At 39.0% G+C, this 22,349-nt stretch overlaps 1 protein-coding gene across 2 annotated transcripts in view; it reads left to right on the forward strand.

The window, feature by feature from the left end:
• VCAN (versican) overlaps positions 1-22,349 on the forward strand; it is a 112,779-nt gene that overhangs the window by 55,448 nt on the left and 34,982 nt on the right. For both annotated transcript variants that reach the window (XM_024734333.1, XM_024734334.1), the window contains one exon: positions 13,791-19,019. In XM_024734333.1, coding sequence (XP_024590101.1) covers positions 13,791-19,019 — 5,229 coding nt within the window. The remainder of the gene's footprint in view (positions 1-13,790; positions 19,020-22,349) is intronic.

The following is a 22,349-nucleotide window of genomic DNA, read 5'->3' on the forward strand; positions in this document are numbered from 1 at the left end:
CAGAGAAGCACATTTTTTTCTGCAGGGAATTAGGATGGCTTCCCCCATTTCTTCTTGGCTGTCTAGAAAAGGATTGAGTTCTTCTATTAGTCAAACAGTGAAAAAAGAAGAGACTGTCTATCTTCCTTTCGCTTCTATAGTAGGAAAAACAGAATTGACCTTAATGTTTCTAAGTTATTAATGAGCTTAACACTGCACTACAGACCAAAAGTTACCTTTTTACAAAGTCCTCCTAAGTGAAATATTTTGTATGTATAACACATACGGTCCCATAGAGACACACATACAAACATACATAGAGTCTCAATTTTTTAAAGCTTTTTTTAAAAAAAATTTATTTTATTTAATTTATTTTTGGCTGTGTTGGGTCTTTGTTGCTGCACCCGAGCTTTCTCTAGTTGCCGCGAGCAGGGGCTACTCTTTGTTGCGGTGCGCGGGCTTCTCATTGCGGTGGCTTCTCTTGTTGCGGAGCACGGGCTCTAGGTGCGCAGGCTTCAGTAGTTGTGGCTCGCAGGCTCAGTAGTTGTGGCTCTCGAGCTCTAGAGCGCAGGCTCAGTAGTTGTGGCGCACGGGCTTAGTTGCTCCGCAGCATGTGGGATCTTCCCAGACCAGGGCTCGAACCCGTGTCCCCTGCATTGGCAGGCGGATTCTTAACCACTGAACCACCAGGGAAGCCCCACTCTCAAATTTTTAAGTGCTCTATAAATATTTTATTAACCCACTAATCTCAAGGAAAAATTTAAGAAATTGAAATTGTTGAGTTTTACTAATAAAAGAGATGTTCCGTAGCTAGCTAAAAGGAACTTGTTGTCTTCTTCCTAACGTGAACCAATGCCTATTCTTTCTGAAAATGGCATTTGCAATTACAAGTTGCTATTATCAAAACTACTACTGAGGTAGGGCGTTAACCAAAGGCAGATACCACTTAGTTCTTATTGGCAGTGACCTCTAGAGAAAGGCATACACTGTCTTCCAGCAGAGTGCAGTCAATCAAGGGTTCTCTTCAGGTAAAGCTACAACATGCCTTGTTCTTTAGCAGAATTAAAAGGGGCACAAAATAAACATAAACCATAGGCCCTGCTCCCAAGGATTTTAAGTGCATTTTGGGGAGCCAGTATTAACACAATCAAATATAATTGCAGTACAGAAACACATAGTTACACACTTGGTATGAGGTACTAATTGTGAATGGCAGATGAGGTCAGCAAAGAAGGAATCAATGAAGGCAGGGGATTCAGAGAATAGTTCATGAGGAGGAAGGTATATAAGTTAGTCCTTGTTGGAGGGGTAGATCAAAAATAAATTACCAGAAACTGGTTATTAGCCAATTGCTTCCCAATAGAGGCTCACCAGTGGGGCTAAGGAGCCCCAAGTACAATCAGGCATTTTTCCAGATAGGGCTGGGATGACAGAGTGGGCGTCCCTCCTTCAGAAGATGAATGCCTTCTTAGGATTCACCTAGAAACCTATACAGATTCATGGATACCAGAGATATTCAGGCAACTTCCTCAGGAGGGATTGTTCTCACATTTTTCTGTTTTTTAATGATTGATACTTTTTGATAAAGGTAGTGTCTTCTGTAAGTTAAATACGTTGAACTTTTCAAAATACATCCCTATGAAGTATCACGGTTCAGGGTTACACACGTGTAAAGTTAAATGACAGAAAACTACTTTTTAAAGAGTGGGCTGCATGTTCTAAACGGTGATCTATAGGTTTATGATATCTTAATTCAAGTGAAATTTGAATCACTAATATTACAGAAGCAGGTGCTGTAAGTTGGGGAATCTAGAGTCAGTCTCTCCTTTGATTCTTGGCAATGCGGACCCAGGAATTTCTCAAATTTTCTGTCAGAATTTTTTGCCAGTAAAATGGATGTAGTGGCGATTATTGTGTAAAAAGAATAATATTTCCTAAATTCTGACCCATACTCTTTTTTCCAAACCACAGGGATTATGAAATAAAAAGATGATTATATATATATATATATATATATATATACACATACATGTATCCAGACATATATATAATATACATGTATTCAACAAATAGTCAGATAATTGCCATACACTAAGTACTACGCTAGAACTGGATTTTTGAAGCACACTCTGTCTGTGATATTCTGAACGACCGTGGATAAGTAGTTGGTTTGCTCCGTGGGATACATGGAAGGCTCAGCTGATGTAGTGGAAAGAACCTTTGGAAACAGACCTGGGTTCATGGTCAACATTGTTATTTGTGACCTGTTTGGTCTTGAGTAAATTGCTTGATCTCCATAGACCTCAGTTGTTATATCATTAAAAATACATGCTAATACTACAAACTCACCAGATTGCTTAAAGGAGAAAGGATCTCTTCCAGGGCTTGCCAGTCATGGTGGCAGACACATTGCACATTTAACGCTCCTTAAGTGACTTGAAAACGCCAAGCACAGTGCCTGGCACGTGGCAATGACTTAGTACAAATTAATTCCCTCTCAGCTTCAGCACTTATTTCATTCTGAACTTCTAAATGTAGGGAGATTTAGACGGTTTTGTACTAAATAGGTTAAAAATGGAATTATCTTAAAATTCAAGATGATTTATACCAGGGAGCCAAATATAATTATACTATAGTATCTGCTTAACTGCAAGAGCTTGTTAAAATTTTAATCTTCTATGGATTGTGTTTGTCTAGGATGATGCCATTTTGGGTGCAAATCAGAAGCAGCTGCAGCCCTTATTTAAAATTTAAATATAGTTATAGTATTGATTCTATAGTATCTACACGTAGAATTCATTAGCTTTCTGCTCTTTTTCATGTGTGAAAATTGGGCTTGTGATTTTTGATAACTACCAATTTAATTTTGTTTCAAAGAAAAGATCTTTTTACGAATTCTTTACAAATTTTTCCAGGTGCTGGGCCAGGCCTCTTCTTGCATATTCATAGAAAACATGGGCATTCCCTGCTGTCTTTTTGTTGTTGTCAAGGAAACCCCCCAGTTCTCTACACAGGGATTACATTCTTCTTTCTTAATAGCTCTTAGATCATTCATTTGTGCAATGAATAAAAAATGTATTCACGGGCCCAGACAGTGTTCAGAACTTGGGGTGGGGAGGGGGAGGGGCGTAGCCAAGGGGAGAGATGTGTGGTGAGAGGAGCAATAGGGATAAAAGAAATAGAAAAAGAAATGCTTTGTGAGGTTCCATTTTAATGAGTTAAAAGTGAACATTTTATTTTGAAAAAGGTATTACCTATTTTTGTCAGTTTACAAAATTTATAACATTGCACCTCAGTGAGGCCAGTTTGTCACGTACAAATGGAAAAGCTGGTGAATAAGTGGCTTTATTGATAGAAGGATTCCAAGAATGGGGCCCTGGTTGAGGGCGTGGGGATGTGTTTTAGTGAAGACTGTTGTATATTTTTTTTCATTTGTATGGAAGTATTTTGACTTTTTCTTTTTAATAACACAATTGAGGCAATAGAAAAGGTAGAATATTCTTTCAACCTAGGGCATCATGTGGGCAATTGAGAACCTATTTTATTGCATTAGAAAGTGTGCTCCTTAGAGGGATATGCCAGTGTTTAGACTTTGAGTATGGATCAGGAGGGAAACATTGATCTGTTGGCATGAAGGCTGTAATTATTCTTAAAAAGAGTGGTTTGATTTGGGGGAGGAAAATAAATTATGGTGAACCTTCTAAATACTTGCTAGAATTATTGTGATAATATATAAAGCATTTTTCCGTAAATAATTTGAAGTCTAAGTAGGAGATCTGAAACTGGAAAGAAAGGATCTGTGGAGTGAGAGGAAAAGTTTAACTGTATTTCAGCATCCGTGTCTATGAAAATTTGATGTATTGTGTCACAGTACTATACCCGGACTTGCTTGCACCCAGTATATAATCAGCACACACTACCTTGACTGGCTTCTAGTGACTTTATCTTTTCATTTTAATACCACAGTATTCCTGGCGTCTCACAGGGTGAGTTAGTTTCTTTGGCCGTATGCTGCGCATAGTAGGTTTTGGTTTATCTAAGTTGAGAAAGGGAAAAAAAAATATACTAATGTATGCTTTTGTAGAGTACAATGGAATATACTAAAATTATCATTTTTTATTATGTTGTGATCTTATCTTGCTCTGCTCTGTAGGGGAACCATTTTACTCTCCGCAGATAAAACATTCTCTGCCCATCTCTTCACACTCACCTCCAGGAAATATTTTAAAGGCTTGTTGAAATAAAGTCATTCATTCAAGCTACTCTGTGGCTGGGGGAAAGAAAATAATGTCATCCATGGCTTAGTTGGGAAGGCAACTTGAAATAATTAGTAAGCAACAAGAGCATGCAATAAAGGCTAGTTGGTTGCTTTAATAGAAGGAAAAATAGAGGTAATATGAAGTACGTTAATATAAGCGGCACCTTTTAGCAGGCAAAGTCTCAGAACTGACCTCACAGGACACTCTGGGCATTTATCCCCTCCCTGAGCAGCCATCCATTTTACTCAGGAGGACCCAGAGTAGCACCAACCAGGCATCAGCTGGCTGACCAACAATGATGCCATTCTGTACAGGGGTTTGAGGAGCACCAAGAAATCTCCCAGGGCATAAATACTGCTCACACTGCTTCTCAACCTTGGCTCTATATCAGAATCACCAGGGAGCCTCCAGATAAAAATATCTACTACCCCATCCTCCAGCAGATAATTTGAATCTGAATTTCTAGTGATAAGGCTTAGGCCTTTGTACTTTTTTTTTTGTTTCTTTTCTTAAATTTGCTTTATTTAACTTTTTTTAATATTAGGTATCTGTATTGTTAAATGCATGTGATTTTGATGCCTAGAGAATGTTGAACTCTACTGGTAAAGTAAAGGATTTCGGACCTCAGACAGAGGCTGAAATATAGACGTTCCTGGGGAAGGGGCTGCTTTAAGCCTCTGAAGTTTACATTGTATTTTACCATTTTTAAGGAGGAAAAAAAAATATGCTTAATTTAGTCTCCCCTGAGTGAAACTGTGGTCTTTGATCATGTTTTGGGAAGTGTAGCTTTTCTCACAAATGTTAGATGAACCTTGGCATCTGTAAGTAAGGAAGAAAGTAGAATTAACTATCATTGAAATATATGTTTTTTTAAGTCTCAGAATAATTGTAATTGAATCAAAAGTGATAGGGAAGAGTGGAGAATACATCTGGAATTACCCGGAACTGCATACCTCACTTTGCTGTACCCATATTACCTTCTCTCTATCAACACGGAAATTAAAAGGAAATAAATATGCTTATAGCTTAAGGACGCTTTTGGCTATACTGCCAAAGTGAATTTGTTCATTATATATTTACATTCGAGAAAAACAGTGTGATAAGCCTATACAGCTTCTAGATTTGGAAAGAAAAAGAATGATAAAAAGAATACTGAGACTGTGCCTGCATATTTACATTATCTGATTTTTATAACCATAAAAGTCTTTAGTATTTGAGTTATCTGTATGCTCTTTTAGTTGTATCTCAGAATGTGAGTTATTATTGCAGCCAAAAAACAACAATTTTTCAGTCCAAAAAAAAAGGCAAGTCTTTCAAAGGAAGTATCAAAGTAGTAAATGTAAACTTTTCCATTCTTTTTTTATAATTAATTTATTTATTTTTGGCTGCGTTGGGTCTTCGTTGCTGCACACGGGCTTTCTCTAGTTGCGGCAAGCAGGGGCTACTCCTTCTTGTGGTGCACAGGCTTCTCATTGCAGAGCACGGGCTCTAGGCATGCAGGCTTCAGCAGTTGTGGCTCATGGGCTTCAGTAGTTGTGGTGTGCAGGCTTCAGTAGTTGTGACACGAGGGCTTCAGTAGTTGTGGCTTACGGGCTCTAGAGCGCAGGCTCAGTAGTTGTGGCGCACAGGCTTAGTTGCTCCACAGCATGTGGGATCTTCCCGGACCAGGGCTCGAACCTGTGTCCCCTGCATTGGCAGGTGGATTCTTAACCACTGCACCACCAGGGAAGCCCCAACTTTTCCATTCTTGGTGATAAATAAATGTGTAGACATTCATCCAACTAAATTCCCCAAAGACAGGCTAAGTGGCTAGTGTAAGGAGAGCATTACATGTTAAAGGATCCCTTCACTTTAATTATGGAATATAGAAGTTAGTAAGGAAGGTGAAACAAGTATATAATAACAACTGAGAAGTTATAAATAAGAATAATATGACATAAGTCCTATGGCATACAAATTAAAAATACAGCCAATTTGGGCTGATGAGTTTTAGTGAAGAGATATCTAGGGGCTTCTGCTGGATCATTCATAAATGCAGGGATGAAGTTCAAAGGAGGGTTTATGAAGATTCCAAATTGGGGGCAGGAGTGTTCTTGTTAAACAGAAGCGTGAGTTGGGAGTGAGGAGGATCTTGAGACGGGGGCATGGATTCTCTGCATCCAACTTAGAGATGCAGAGAATGAGAACAGAGAAAAAAGGCAGAGGATAAATGTGGGTACAGTGATGGAGCTGTTTGAACACCCTATTGAAGAGGTCAGGTGACAGAGATGACTTTTGAAGAAGGGGTGGTGTAATTAAAATAAAATGGTGTTTGGTAAGTTTAGTTTAGTAGCTATAATATGGGGGCTTAAAAGGAAGTATATATATATATATATGTATACACACACACACACATATATATGTATATATGTATGTACGTATGTATTTATGAGAGGCATTTGTTTTACTTTAGTCAAAGCTTTTTTGCTTAAATTTTAAATCCTTGATTTTGACCAAAGTACTTTTCTGGTGTTAGGATATCTGGTAATTATTTGTCTATTATCTATCTCTCTAGCATCTATTTATCTATGAAAAGCTTTGACAATCTTAGAGAACTAACATGAAAAAGATAAGAAAAGTACTGCGGTATGGTTGGTTTTTGTTTATTTGTTCTGCTTTCAAAGAAACACTTAGAAACCAAAATAACCTGGATTTTCTTTCATATAGCTCTTTATCTTATTGTTCAAAAATGCTTGAAGGGCCCAAAATTACTTGATTAAGCTCTCCAGGAAAACCCTTACTCTTTAAAAATTGGAAGTTAGGAAGTCCCTTGGGCCTCTTCTATAAGCAAGAAAAGCCCACACTCAGTGATAACTCCTTAAGCGCACTTAGACCAGATGACTGTATCTAAACACATTCTTTCCACTTGAAAGAACAGCATTATTAGAGGATTATCTGAATTTGGGAAAAGAGTTGATTCCCATTTATCATCCCCATATCATGTCTGCCTCAAAAGTGAGGCCATCAGAAACACTTATATTGTTTATTACCCTTTCTGGGTGTAAAATTCATGAATTGAAAAATATGGAGCTCCTCGCTCAGCAAGAGGGAGCTGTCAGTGTAAGATAGCATGCTTGGGTGGTGCACCAAATGAACCTCAGCTAGCAGAGCTAATAGGGAGATGCAGGTCACAGCATCCAATCTTTTTTTTTTTTTTTTTTTTTGCTGTACGCGGGCCTCTCACTGTTGCGGCCTCTCCCGTTGCGGAGCACAGGCTCCGGGGGCGCAGGCTCAGCGGCCATGGCTCACGGGCCCAGCCACTCTGCGGCATGTGGGATCTTCCCGTACCGGGCCACGAACCCATGTTCCCTGCATCGGCAGGCGGACTTTCAACCACTGCACCACCAGGGAAGCCTGACAGAATCCAATCTTGATCTCCCAGCCTCTAGCATAATCTCTCACTTCTGGAGGAATTGGGTATTAATATAAATATCACGTGATTTTTCAATTATTAATGTAATTAAGTACGCAAAAACAACTGACAAGATTTGGGGAGGATGTTTATATCTTGATCACTAATGTCAATTCTTTTTTCAACATCCTGAGTTGGCACCATTTTTAGTGCCTCAAATTTTGAAAATGATGGGGAATTTAGGATGTCTGAGACAATCTAGTTGAAATGCACATTAGGTGGTTTTCTTTGCTTTATAAGGTGCCAGTTAGCATTTTATTTTAATTAAGAACATATCAAAAGGTGAATGAAATTGAAGCATTTGCTTATGTCTGGTTATTAGATTCATAGGTATGTGTCAGAAAGCTTAAACATCTTAGAGAACTTCCAGTTTTCTCTATTTTAGTTCTATAAGTGTTTCTTAAATACTTCAGTATGGCTGTCTATTGTATTTTTTAAATAAAGAACCAAAATATTTTTTGACGCACATTAAGATGAAAACTATTTTAATAAAGAAATGTGATCCTAATATCTCTCTGCTGAGTAGATTTGTATATAATTACATTTAATTAAAAGCTCTTAAATTGTAAAATTCCCTATAGAGAACATGAACTTTAGCCAGCTGCCTCTGCATCTTAGCAACTATGTTTTGTGTCTGCTAACAGTAAGACTGGAAGACTTGTGCTATGTCTACAAAACTCTGCCATGAAGTACTTAAAAATACTTGGTGAATAATTTGAGGTCAGCTAGCAGTAAAGCTTTGTGTGAAATGCCATTTAAAAAAATCTATTAACCGTGGTACCAGTATATTCAAGTCAAGCTGTTAAAATACATTCATGTAAACATAGAAAAGATTATGCATACACCTTGTGGAGTTTTGTGGTTTGACTCTTGCAATCCAAATAAAAGTCATATCACCCTTAGAATAAAATTCTAAAATAGAGCCATCTTTTTTAAGGACTTGTTCTTCTAAGAGCTGGGAATATTAATTACTCCCTGAGGTTGCACTGTTGGTACAAAGTAGAGCAGATCACAACTTTGTAATGAAATACCTGCTTTCACAATAGCACAGGTGTCCCCCTGCCACACCCTACAAAGAAACTTTTCTGGTTTGCAATAATTATAGCTCTTGCAACTCTCTAATAGCATGCGTGGTGGGTGATGGTGGTGACAGGAAAGGGGGATGAAGAAGTAATTTCAGAAACTAAATAAACAAATAGGAATATGGGTGAGATGTAGGTGGCAGTGGTAGGAAAGAATTCACCTATCTATACTAGGTAGGTTTAATGAAATTTAAAAAATATGGAAACAAACTAGCCACGCTGAGAATGAAATGTAGATTTATCTGTAGAGAATCTGTTGGCAGAAAAAATTATCTTCAAAGCCCCGGGCAATGAGTATTTTCGTCACCCTCAAACCAATACTAAGAAAACGGAAGAAACCATTTGGAACACAACTTATTTTAATAATAAATACTAGTAACTTAACTGTGAGAAGATTCCTTGGGAATCTTCCTTCAGAAAAAGGAAACTGATTCCAACTCACATTTCATATCTTCGTTTTATTTAAGAATTCTCATTTAGTGAAATATTTTTACAGTACATATCCAGTGAGCACTTTTAAAATCACTGTTTATTACGATGTGCTGATAGTTCTTTGGTCAGTGCCAGCTTCAAGGTACCATGAGAAGCATAAGATGAAATAAGATGTGTTTTCTACCATTCTGAGGCAAGTCAGATCAGATGCTTGTAAGGCAAGTGGAAAAAGGAATCCTAACTTTAATTTAAATGATTGGTACATTCTCAATATGTACACTGAAAAAGTGTCCTTCTTAAAAAAAAAAATAGGGAGAAAAGAGTTATAGTAAGGTCATTTCTCTAACCTATTGGCAAGAGTATTTGTTTCAGAGAGAAAAGAGAGAGATTTAGAAGATACCCTTGGAGGTCTTAGGTCTCTGTAAAGTTGGTAAACGTGTCTGCCATATAGTCTCATAGATAATAGGTACTCAGTAAATTTTGTGCAATCAGTTGGTCCTGCGGAGATAACATGTTTGGGTGCCATGCGTATTTGTGGTGGTACGTTTAATTTCGCATGCAAAAACCAGTATGATGCCGAGCTGTGTTGTGAAGTATGTGCAAAGACCACTCTCTGCTGTGTTTGTATGGCTGTGATTGAAATATTGTGATATTTATTTAGGTTATAAAATGTATTCCATCTAACATTTGAGTTTTTTGGTGAAATTTTCTAATACAATGGTCTAAAATACTAAGAAGTCCTCATAGATTTATGAGCAATAAGAAATGTCAGAGTTCCTTACCCAAGTGCAAAATGGACTAAAAGAATATTATCCTTTGTTCATTGAACTAAAACTAGAGAATATAAAGTGAATATCAGGGAAATTAATTAATTGAATTAAGTAGACAATAAGAGTTGATAGTCAATGAAATTACTATATAAATTGTTGATTTACAATGACTTCTTTGTTTTCTTTGCTAGAAAAACATTTTATTTTAAATTATTCATTCCTTTGTAAAACATGTAAGTGAGCATCAGGGTGTCAGTTCCTTTGACATGCTGACATTTGACACACTGACATGCCTCTGTGTCTTTTCTCTTTCTCCTTTATTCCACCCCACTTATTTTTAGAGCCACCAACATGATACTTAATGAAACCTCTATCTATAATTATGCACTAAGAAGATCGTGGGATATGTTTATATCATTTTTGTTTTCTAAAAAAGTAAGGAATTTATTTAGAAATCCATATAAATCTATAATAACATTGAGTATTTTTACCCTATTCCTAGCCTAGGAGTTTATAACTAAAGAATACCAAGCAGTTATTGCCTTATTAATCCTTGTGTTTGGCTGGAGAAGCTTGGCTGAATGGTTAGTTTAATCTCCACTATTTGTAAAAAGGTACAAAATGTGGTGGAGATTTTTTATATTTTTGACACAGACCCATGCTTCTTATTGAAATTCTTTCTGTATTTAAATATAAGATGCTGTGGGAATTTAGCAACTGTATGTGTGATAATTCTTTTTTTTTTTTTTTAATATTTATTTATTTATTTATTTTTGGCTGTGTTGGGTCTTCGTTTCTGTGCGAGGGCTTTCTCTAGTTGCGGCAAGCGGGGGCCACTCTTCATCGCGATGCGCGGGCCTCTCACTATCGCGGCCTCTCTTGTTGTGGAGCACAGGCTCCAGACGCGCAGGCTCAGTAGTTGTGGCTCATGGGCCCAGTTGCTCCGCGGCATGTGGGATCCTCCCAGACCAGGGCCCAAACCCGCGTCCCCTGCATCGGCAGGCAGACTCTCAACCACTGCGCCACCAGGGAAGCCCTGTGATAATTCTTAATAGTGAATTCTCATTTACACCTAGTGAAACCTAATGAAAAGGGTTGTATGTAAAACGACACTATAAGCAATTTAAGATAAGCGTATTTTTGAAGTTCCTGTTAAACGCTACAGAGTTGAACAGAATAGTATAACTGAGTGTGGCTTAATTCTACTATGTTCAAGTAGTATTAACAATGAGAGACTACTCAATTTGGTGATTAGATAAGACTCTCAATGTGATATTTCAAGAGATTCATTTGTACAGAAAGCATTTAAAGATGTATTCTCTCATATACCTGTATATGCATATGCGTAGGTAGTCTCTCACATTCTGTTTTCTTAGTGAAAGGTAGCCTTCAACACAAGCCATATTAAAAGGTGTTTATCATCTGAAGATGTTTTCTTTTAAAATATATACACCATGAGGCAATATAAGATTACAGTAACAACTTCAGTGATCTAATATTAAATGAACTTACTCTTTTTGGGAAAAAAAAGGTAAGGCATTTAGCCATTTCCTTAAGTTTGGCAGTTAGGAGTAGTTGTTACATCTGTGGCAGAAATCATCTGTATTCATTTTATATTTTTATAATATACTGGAGTTATGTATTGACCTCATTTCTCTTTATGGTAGAAATATTTTTCATTCATTTGAATACCTATACTCCTTTGTTTACATAGTTGAAAGGCTGAATGTATGGGGTGGAGATATAAGGAATGATTTGTAGTGTGTGAAAGTTAAATAGGATGGAGATATATATATATATATATATATATTTAGGGAAGAGTATCCCACTCCAACACAAATAGTGTTTTATGGAGACAATACAGTGAAAATGGGATACAGAAAAAAAAAAAGTTTTCTTTTTTGTTTTTATTAGAGTGAAAGGGATAAATGTAAATATGTATATTTTCCAGTTACATAAAAGTCTTGTGGTCTTTGGGGTTTTCTTTTAGCAAACCATTTTTAAAAAGAGAAGGAGCTAGCTCGGGCTTCTTATTGCAGTGGCTTCTCTTGTGGAGCATGGGTTCTAGGCAAGTGGGCTCAGTAGTTGTGGCACACGGGCTCTAGATCTCAGGATCAGTAGCTGTGGTGCCCAGGCTTAGTTGCTCCGCAGCATGTGGGATCTTCCCGGACCAGGGATTGAACCTGTGTCCCCTGCATTGGCAGGCGGATTCTTAACCACTGCACCACCAGGGAAGCCCCATAAAGTTTTTATTGATAGTTCATATACTTCTTATATATTTATATTAACATAAAGAATATAAACAATATTGCTACCTTCTCAATAGAGTATTTTTCTTTTTTGACATCGGTAAATGCTAGATACTGATCCTTTCATGTGTAGAAGGGTGCGGCTTATTTATTTGTCTGCTCCCAGCCTTTGTTGTGGTGGCATGCCCCATCTTTCATTGTGGCATGTGGGCTCTAGTTTCCTGACCAGGGATGGAGCCCAAGCCCCTGCCTTGGGAGCACCGTGTCTTGACTGCTGTCCCACCAGGGGCATCCCGGGAGCAGCTTCTTACAACAGGAGCCATCTCCCTACCAATGGGGGGCAGGGGTGACTCCGTCGTAATTATTCCCCCTCTAAGTTCTCAGGTTCAGCCTAAGTGTGTGTGGCATGGATCAGGGCTAGGCTGAAAGTTAACTCTGTGACAGTGTTCCTGGGGCCATCCCCCGTGCTTCTCTTTGTCTTCTTCCTGGGTTAGCACACCCACAGGTACCTTTTTGCACTGCCGTGACACTGAGACTAGGACAGCTGCAGTGACAGGACCCTCTCCTAGGATGACTGAATTCCTCCCTGATGAAAGTGAGGGTGCAGAATGACCTCCCTCCTGGCGTTTGGACAAGGAGCTTTGCTGGTGGATATCTGGAGACAGAAAAGGCAATTGGGCTTAGTGGTTGGTACCCTGTGGCAATCTACAATCTAGGAAACGTTCTGAGGATAAGTGTTATTTAAAGTATGCTAGTTCTGATGTTTAGCTGTGACTCGTGAACTTCCTTTGGAGAAAAGGTTAATAAAAAGAATGATAACTGACCGAATCCAGGTCACCTCTCATGAAGGATAAAGGTGTAAAGGTGTGGAGGGCTCTTCTTTCCTGGTGCTTTCAGTGAGCCATCCCTGCGTGGAGACCCCCCTCTCCCTCCAGGGCTTCCTGCCCTTGTGTATGGGATGTGCCTGCAGCCTATGCAGCTAAGTCTTGTCTCACTGTTGCACTGGGGTGGGGTTGTCATCACACTGTGAAAGGGCTATAAAGAAATCTCTCTTTTGCTTTTCTAAAAACAGTCTTCTCTAGGACAAATTATGACAAGAGGCCAGAAGGAATCGCTTCTCATTTCCTTATTGAATAGAGGGCGTCTAAGCATCCTCCTACATTAAGGACAGCAATCAGTTACTTTTTCTGTATGATCTGGTGAAGTGGTCTTAACTTTTAACTTTTTTTCAGGTCACACAAAGATGAATTCCTATAATTCATGATTACAATGTGTGTATGTGATTCCTTGTTCCATTTTAAGGACATTGCTGAGTTAAACATGTTGAAGAGTTTTCATAACCCGTTGCTACAATCTTAAATTAGATTTATTTTTCCCATTGCTAATATCAAACAGCAAATTCGAAGACTGAGAACCATGTATAGAAGGGTGATTGCTCTTAATGTGAAAAGATTTGAATCCTTCTTTTTGTGTGAGACTGTGATCAGCCAGCCTAGCTATCGATTTCTTCTGTCGTACACTGCCAAATCTTCTATTTAAGTATTGTGAAAACTCTTTGTTTTTTTCAGGTCGAATGAGTGATTTGAGGGTATTTGGTCATCCAATAGATTCAGAATCTAAAGAAGATGAGCCTTGTAGTGAAGAAACAGATCCAGAGCATGATCTAATTGCTGAAATTTTACCTGAGCTAATTGAAATTGATCTATACCACAGTGAAGAGGATGAAGGGGAAGACGAGGAGTGTGCCAATGCTACTGACGTCACGACCACCCCATCCGTGCAGTACATAAATGGAAAGCATCTAGTTACCACTGTGCCCAAGGACCCAGAAGCGGCAGAAGCTAGGCGTGGCCAGTTCGAAAGTGTTGCACCTTCTCAAAATTTTTCAGACAGCAGTGAAAGTGATAGTCATCAGTTTGTAATCACCAAAACTGGAATGCCTACTGCCATGCAACCTAATGAGTCTAAAGAAACAACTGAATCCCTTGAACTTACATGGAGACCTGAGATTTACCCTGAAACACCAGAGCATTTTTCAAGTGGTGAGCTTGATATTTTCCCCACAGCCCCAGGCCGTGAGGGAGAAGCCACAGAGGGGCCAGAATCAATCACAGAGAAAAGTCCCGACCTTGATAATCTGGTACATGAACGTACTGAATCGGTACCTCTGTTCCCTGAAGAGTCTTCAGGAGATGCTGCCGTTGACCAAGAATCTCAAAAAATGGTCTTTTCAAGGGCTACAGAAGGAACAATTGGTGAAGAGGCAGAAAAAAGTACTTCTACCACATATACTCCAAGTACAGTTGCAAGTTCTGTATCAGCGCATGTTTCAGAGGATGTATCATTTACCTTAACAGGGACTCCACGGCCTGATAAGCCGCTGTCCACAGTAGAAAGCTGGGTGGAAATAACCCCTAGACAAATTGTAGAGTTCTCAGGAAGTCCTTCAATTCCGATTTCAGAAGGCTCTGGGGAAGCAGAAGAAGATAAAATGTTTGCCATGGTAATTGATTTATCACAGAACAATACTACAGATTCTCTCGTTACTTTAGACACTAGCAAGATAATGATCACAGAGAGCCTTTTGGATGTTCCTGCAACCACCGTATATTCAGTTTCTGAACAGTCTTCTGCAGTAGTGCCTACCAAATCTGCAAGGGAGACAGACACTTCTGAGTGGGCTTTCAGTACATCTCTTGAGGGAAAGACAAGGAAAGACGAGGAGAAGGGAACTACAGGTACGGCTTCTACAGCTGAGGTACATGAGCCCACGCAGAGATCAGATCAATTAACTTTACCCTCTGAATTAGAAAACTCAAATGAAACTACATCTAGTGATTCAGTATCTGCTACCAGGAAGAGTTTTATGTCCTGGATGACACCCACACAGTCTGAAACGGAAACAGCAAATTCTACTCTTGTCTTTACAGAAACAAACGTTTTAGACCATCTGGGGGCCCAGACTGCTGAGCCCAGCCTTAGCAGTCAACATGGGGTTCGGGAAGTGCTGCCCACCATCCCAGGTAGCCCCGTCTCTGTCTTTATGGAGCAGGGCTCTGGAGAAGCTGCTGCTGACCCAGAAACCACCACTGTTTCTTCATTTTCATTAAATTTAGAGCCTGAAATTCAAGCCAGAAAGGAAGCAGCTGGCACTTTGTCTCCACATGTGGAAATTGTATTCCCTTTTGAGCCAACTGGACTAGTTTTGAGTACTGTAATGGACAGAGAGGTTGCTGAAATTAAAAGCCAAACATCCAAGGAAAACATGATTTCAGAGATCTCAGGAGAGCCAACTCATGGGGCAGAAATAAAAGGCTTTTCTACAGATTTTCCTTTGGAGGAAGATTTCAGTGGTGACTTCAAAGAATACTCGACAGTATCTCATCCCATAACAAAAGAAGAAACGGTAATGACGGAAGGCTCTGGGGATGCAGCATTTAAGGATACCCAGATGTCACCATCTGTAATACCTACATCAGACCACAGTAATCACACAGCTGACTCAGAAGAGCCTAGTAGCACCCTGGTCAGCACTTCAGCCTTCCCTTGGGAAGAGTTCACAGCCTCAGCTGAGGGCTCAGGTGAGCAATTGCTCTCAGTAAGCAGCTCTGTTGACCAAGTGTTTCCCAGGGCTGTGGGAAAAGTCTCTGGGACAGATTCCCCATTTATTGACCAAAGATTGGGTGAAGAAGGTGATGTCAGTGAAACTGATAAAAGATCCACCATCTTGCCAACAGAAGAGGCTGAAAGTACTAAAGCTTCAAAGGAAGAGGAGGAAGTGAAGGTCAATGGGACAGTTTCAATGGACTTTGCTCCAACTATGGAGCCGGACAAATTATGGCCCAGGAAAGAAGTCAACCCTGTAAGGCAAGGAATTGAAAGTGAAACAGTGTCAGAGGAAAAGATTCAAGAACAAAAGTCTTCTGAACCCCCTCAAAGTTCTGTTGCACCAGAACAAACAACTTTCGATTCACAAACATTTCCTGAAACTGGACTCCGAACCACAGATTATTCTACACTAACAACAAAGAAAACTTACAGTAACAATAAGAAAATAGAGGGGGAAGGCATTTCCTCAGTTGACTTGTCTACTCCAAACCTAGATTCAGAGGGCTTAGAGTCGTATACTACTCTCCCTGAAGTTACTGAAAAATCCCATATTTTTTTAGCTACTGCCTCAGTGACTGAATCAGTACCAGCTGAAAGTGTAATTACAGGTTCAACAATCGAAGAGAAAGAAAGTATAAAACCCTTTCCCAAAGTTATGAGACCAATAATTGAAGAGTCAGATACGGATCTTTTATTCTCTGGGCTGGGATCAGGAGAAGAAGTTCTGCCTACTACAGTATCAGTGAATTTTACTGAAATAGAACGGGTCATTAGCACATTATATCCCCAGACTTCTCAAGTGCAAAGTTTAGAAACCAGCATCTTAAATGACACAACTGGAGACTATGAGGGAATGGGAAATGTGGCAAATGAAATCAGACCACTCATTTCCAAAATAGACAGCATGTTCGAAGCCAGTGAGACAGCATCCAGCACAACCTTACTAGAAATTTTAAGTGACACCACAACAGAAGGACCCTTCACAGCAACTCTCACTTTCTCTACAGACATGGAACATCCTCAAAATCAGACACACAGTTGGGCAGAAGAAATCCAGACTAGGAGACCACAGCCTACGACTGATCAAGTCTCTAATGAGAATACTTCAACAGCAGAAACTAAAGAAACAGCAACCTCTTCCACTGATTTTCTGGCTAGAACTTATGGTCCTGAAATGGCCAAAGGATTTGTTACATCAACACCAAAACCATCTGACTGGTTTGATGAACATTCTGGAGAAGGATCTGGGGAATTGGATGTGGTTGATTTAGTCCACACTTCTGGAACTACTCAGGCAACTAGGCAAGGCAGCACCACATTTGTTTCTGATAGATCCCTGGAAAAACATCCTGAGGTTCCAAGTGCTGAAGCTGTTACTGTTGATGGATTCCCAACAATTTCAATGGTGCTGCCTCTTCATTCAGAGCAGAATGAAAGCTCCCCTGGTCCAACTAGCACACTGTCAAGTACAATGTCATATGAAATGTCCACAGAAGGTGCTGCAGACAGTTTCCAAGACCATTTTGGGGGATTCGAGGATTCCACGTTAAAACCTGACAGAAGAAAAGCCACTGAAAATATTATTATAGATCTGGACAAAGAGGACAAGGATTTAATATTGACAATTACAGAGAGTACCATCCTTGAAATTCTACCTGAGCTGACATCAGATAAAAATACTATCATAGATATTGATCACACTAAACCTATATATGAAGACATCCTCGGAATGCAAACGGACTTAGATGCAGAGGTACCCTCAGGGCCACCTGGCAGTAATGAAGACAGCACTCAAGTTCTAGAGAAGTCTGAGGCAGCTGTTAACCTCTCTTCAACCGAGGAAAACTTTGAGGCCTCTGGTGATACTCTTCTGGCTAATTACACTCAGACAACACATAACGAATCAATGCCTCTTGAAAACAGAAGTCAGTTAGATCACATGGGCTTTATCTTCACACCTGGGATACCCATCCCTAGCCCAGAAACAGAATTAGATGTTTTGCTTCCCACAGCAACATCCCTGCCCATTCCTAGTAAGTCTGCCACAGTTAATCCAGAGATTGAAGAACCAAAAATTGAAGCAAAAACCCTGGATGACATCTTTGAATCAAGCACTTTGTCTGATGGTCAAGCTATTGCGGACCAAAGTGAAATAATATCAACATTGAGCCATTTGGAAAGGACACAGAATGAGGATGAAGAAAAGAAACATGTGGGTCCCTCTCTTCAACCAGAATTCTCTTCCGGGGCTGAGGAGGCACTGATAGATCCTACCCGCTACGTAAGTATTGGTACTGCCTACCTTACGGCTCAGAGTTTAACAGAGGCACCTGATGTGATGGAAGGATCCAATCCCCCAGCATCCACGGATACATCAGCAGTTTTAGCTGTTGCAAAGCTGTTCTCTCGGACACCATCATCTCCTCCACTCAGTGTCCACTTGGGCAGAGGAGCCTCTAAGCACGCAGAGGACCCCCAGCCAAGAGCTCTGCCAAGTACAGACGCCAGCACATCCCCAGTACCCCCAGGAAAACTTGCAAATATTGAAGTGACTTTCAAACCCTCAAGTGAAGAGGACTTTCACATAACTGAGCCTCCATCCATATCTCCTGACACAGAGCCTTCAGAAGATGAAAGTAAACCTAAATTATTAGAACAAACGGAGGCTTCTGCCACAGAATTCATTGCTCAAGAAGAAACTAAGATTTCCCAAGACTCGCAAAACAAAACCAGTGTTCAACTTTCTGGACACACAGTCAAGGTATTTCCTAGTATTGAAACACCTGAGGCTGGGACTGTTGTCACAGCTGCAAGTGAAATTGTGTTAGAAGGTGCTACACTGTGGCCACATTCTACTTCTGCTTCTGTGATTTATGGGGTCGAGGCAGGTGTGGTGCCTCAGGCCAGCCCACAGACTTCTGAGAGGCCCACCATCCCTTCTCCTCTGGAAATAAACCCTGAAACACAAGCAGCTTTGATCAGAGGGGAGGATTCCACAGTAGCAGCACCAGAACAGCAAGTATCGGCGAGGATTCTTGATTCTAATAATCAGGCGACACTAAGCACCGCAGAGTTAAATACTGAGCTTGCAACACCATCATTTTCCCTTCTGGAAACTTCTAATGAAACCAGTTTCCTGATTGGCATTAATGAAGAGTCAGTGGAAGGCACAGCAATCTATTTACCAGGTAAGGGCACAACACTGATAAATCTGTTTCCAAGCTTGGAAACAGTCCCTTGGTCCTAACAGAGATGTGTATATAATTTTTGTTGTGATGTTAAAATCAGTGAAGGTTTTTGTATTGTTCATGTAACAGCAGGACAGGCCATAGTATTGATTCCATAATGAGATGCAAAGAAAGTAAGTATAGACTATTTGGGGGCTTTAAAGATATGCTTTGTATTTTTCTGGGTGTAAGAAACAACATACAATTGCAACATGGAAAAATTGAAATTGTTAATGGTATGAAAATTCAGTTTGGTTTTGCCCACAACTAAAGTATTGCTTTGTCTTGTATCCCGTAGTTATACATCTTAGTTTTAAAAACAGGAAAAGCATCTTATTTTTAAAAAATCTCTCATGAATGGGTGCAATTATGGCAATATCAAAATCTGTCAGGTCTTTAAAAATGAGACTAGTAAATAACTTTAATAAACACTTCACATAGTTCATGCAATATTGGTTATCAGTTCATACTTTTGTGTAATTCCCGTGCTCCAGATTATCTACATAATGCTTCTAACACAGTGCCTAGCCATAGGGAGTATTCATCCAGTATATATTCAAGCTCTGCCTGTTGAGAGAAGATTTCTGTTTTTTTTTTACTGAATGGACAGGAAGCACAAATTTGATGCTGGTTCATATAGACTATATCATTTAAGCTTCACAAAAAGGCTACAATGCACACATTATTATCCCCATTTAAAAGGGTAGGACGTGGAGGTTCAGAGAAGTTCTGTAATTTGCCCGGGGTTGTAGCCACACACATCATGGCAAAAGCGGGATTTGAACCCAAATCAGCCCCACTCCAAAGTAGGTGGTTTTTTCTACTGGTCTTTGGTGGTATAAAAATGAATAATTGATATTTAATGATATGTAAGTCAGAAATCTTGGCATGTTTACTGTGTAGAATTTATTTTCCTTTTAATCTAGCTTGATAACGTTGAAAAGTTCACTTTAATGGTGTTTTCCAAGAACAATGGAAATAACAATGTCAGTGGAATCCACAAGTAGCTATCACTACCTAGTTGCTACCTAGAAAAAAAAAAATTAGTACTTCTAGGACTGTGTTGGTTGAAAATATGATTTTTTTTTTTTGCGGTACGTGGGCCTCTCACTGTTGTGGCGTCTCCCGTTGCGGAGCACAGGCTCCGGACGCACAGGCTCAGCGGCCATGGCTCACAGGCCCAGCCGCTCCATGGCATGTGGGATCTTCCCGGACCGGGGCACGAACCCGCGTCCCCTGCATCGGCAGGCGGACTCTCAACCACTGTGCCACCAGGGAAGCCAAAAAAATATGATATTTTGATATCATATTTATATGTATCAAATATATGAAAATATTTTAATGAATATGTTTTACAGCATGGCTGTACTTAGAATTATTCTTCTGATCGTTTCAAACTTATCTTTTGTGCTACTAATGCTTCAATTTGTTGTGCTTCAGAAGATATTTTGATATCATATTTATATGATATCAAATATATGAAAATATTTTAATGAATATGTTTTACAGCATGGCTGTACTTAGAATTATTCTTCTGATCGTTTCAAACTTATCTTTTGTGCTACTAATGCTTCAATTTGTTGTGCTTCAGATAGAGTGAAATAGTCATAAAGTGTAACTTTCATAAATGACTTGAAGTATTTCGTGAATAAAATTGATCAAAGGTGGCTGATGGATCTTTTTGTTGTCACTCTTTATTTAATCTGTAAATTATAACCTAGCAATCTGGCCAATATTTATTCTTTTGTACTTTAGTTGAAATATACTTCAGGTTAGATAAAATATGATATAGAAATCACTGGTAATAACTATATATATAGAGAGAGTTAGATTTGACAAATGAATGAGAAATGTTTACCAGTTATCCAGTCCACAATGATTACCTAGAATCAGAGCTTGCGTCTTCATTGCAAAACACACTGTCACTTTAGGCTAATTCAGTAAACAGTAGCTCCTGTTGGATTGCCTGGTCTATCTGTTGCAGTTTCAGCTTTCAGAGATGACTACAGAGTGTTTAGGGGAGAATAAAATGCACAAAAACAAAACTATTCTAATCTAAACTACTTTAACTTCACAGCCCCCTTCCTTGTCAAGTCCTTGTCCCATACTCTCGCATGGTATCTCGTGTCTGTGGTGGGAATAATGCTGTACTTCACATCTGTGTGGCACGTAGCACTTTACCAAGCCCTTTCACTTAAATGTCATTTGGATTTTGCACTAAGAGCAGCATGTAGATATGCTGTTGACCATAGCCTTGTCATCTAGGCAGTGTGCTTTCAAAAGCAGAAGGCTAAAATGGCTAGGGCGATTTTAAATATCTTTAGAACTATAGGAGAGTCTTAGCAAAATTCGGGTCGCTTTTGAAGAAATAGTTGCAACCATCTGAGTTAACCTAATTATCATGTTGAACCCACACATGCGAATGTGTATCTATCAAGTCTTTCTAGTAGTCCAGAATTTTCTTAACACTCAGAAAGTGTGAGTTTGACTTTCCTGGGTGGGAAAGGCTCAGTTATCTTCTATAGCAGTACCTGTTTATCCAAATATTCATGTTTCATAAGTAGACATCTTTTCTTCGTGTACATTATTTCAGACTTTCAGGACTTCAATTTTTGACAATATGGTTTTTATTCCATATATGACCTATTTATTTCAATTCTTTTGTAAAACATTTAACTCTCATTTGGATTCTTAAACATCTGAAACAAGCAATTATGGAAAAGTATTCAAATAATATATATAAGCTATTAATGTAAATAAAGTTATCCATGCAATATTACAGAATAATATATATATTACACAATAACATATGTAATAATATATATTACAGAATAATAATAATATATTACAGAATAATATATAGTGTAAAAGTACTTGCATTTAGAAAATACGTATTAAACTGTTTTCACCTCATAAATTTGTATCTCTGGCCTTTATATTGATCCACTAGGAGTGTCAATTTTGTGTTTTAATAAGAAAATTGTAATAAAAATTTGGGGTTTCATTTAAGGTGAGGTTTTTGTATTTGGGTTTGTTTTTATACAGTAGAGTTTAATCCATGTGTTGCTTTTCTTCAAGTATAGTTTAAAGGAGTACATTTGGAACGTGTTTTTGGAAAAAGCATATTAATGTAGCAGAAGAGACTTCAGTGCACACTTTCGAAGAAAAAGTTTCTGAGCATTAAGTGGTAAAAGGCAATAATAATTCAAATGATGGTAACAAGCCAATGCTAAAAAGAATGCATGTTCTGTGTATCCAGCCATTTCACATGAACTAACCTCGTTTAAAAGA

Source organism: Neophocaena asiaeorientalis, unplaced genomic scaffold (assembly GCF_003031525.2).
Source record: "Neophocaena asiaeorientalis asiaeorientalis breed wild unplaced genomic scaffold, Neophocaena_asiaeorientalis_V1.1 scaffold184, whole genome shotgun sequence".
NCBI classification, from domain to species: domain Eukaryota; kingdom Metazoa; phylum Chordata; class Mammalia; order Artiodactyla; family Phocoenidae; genus Neophocaena; species Neophocaena asiaeorientalis.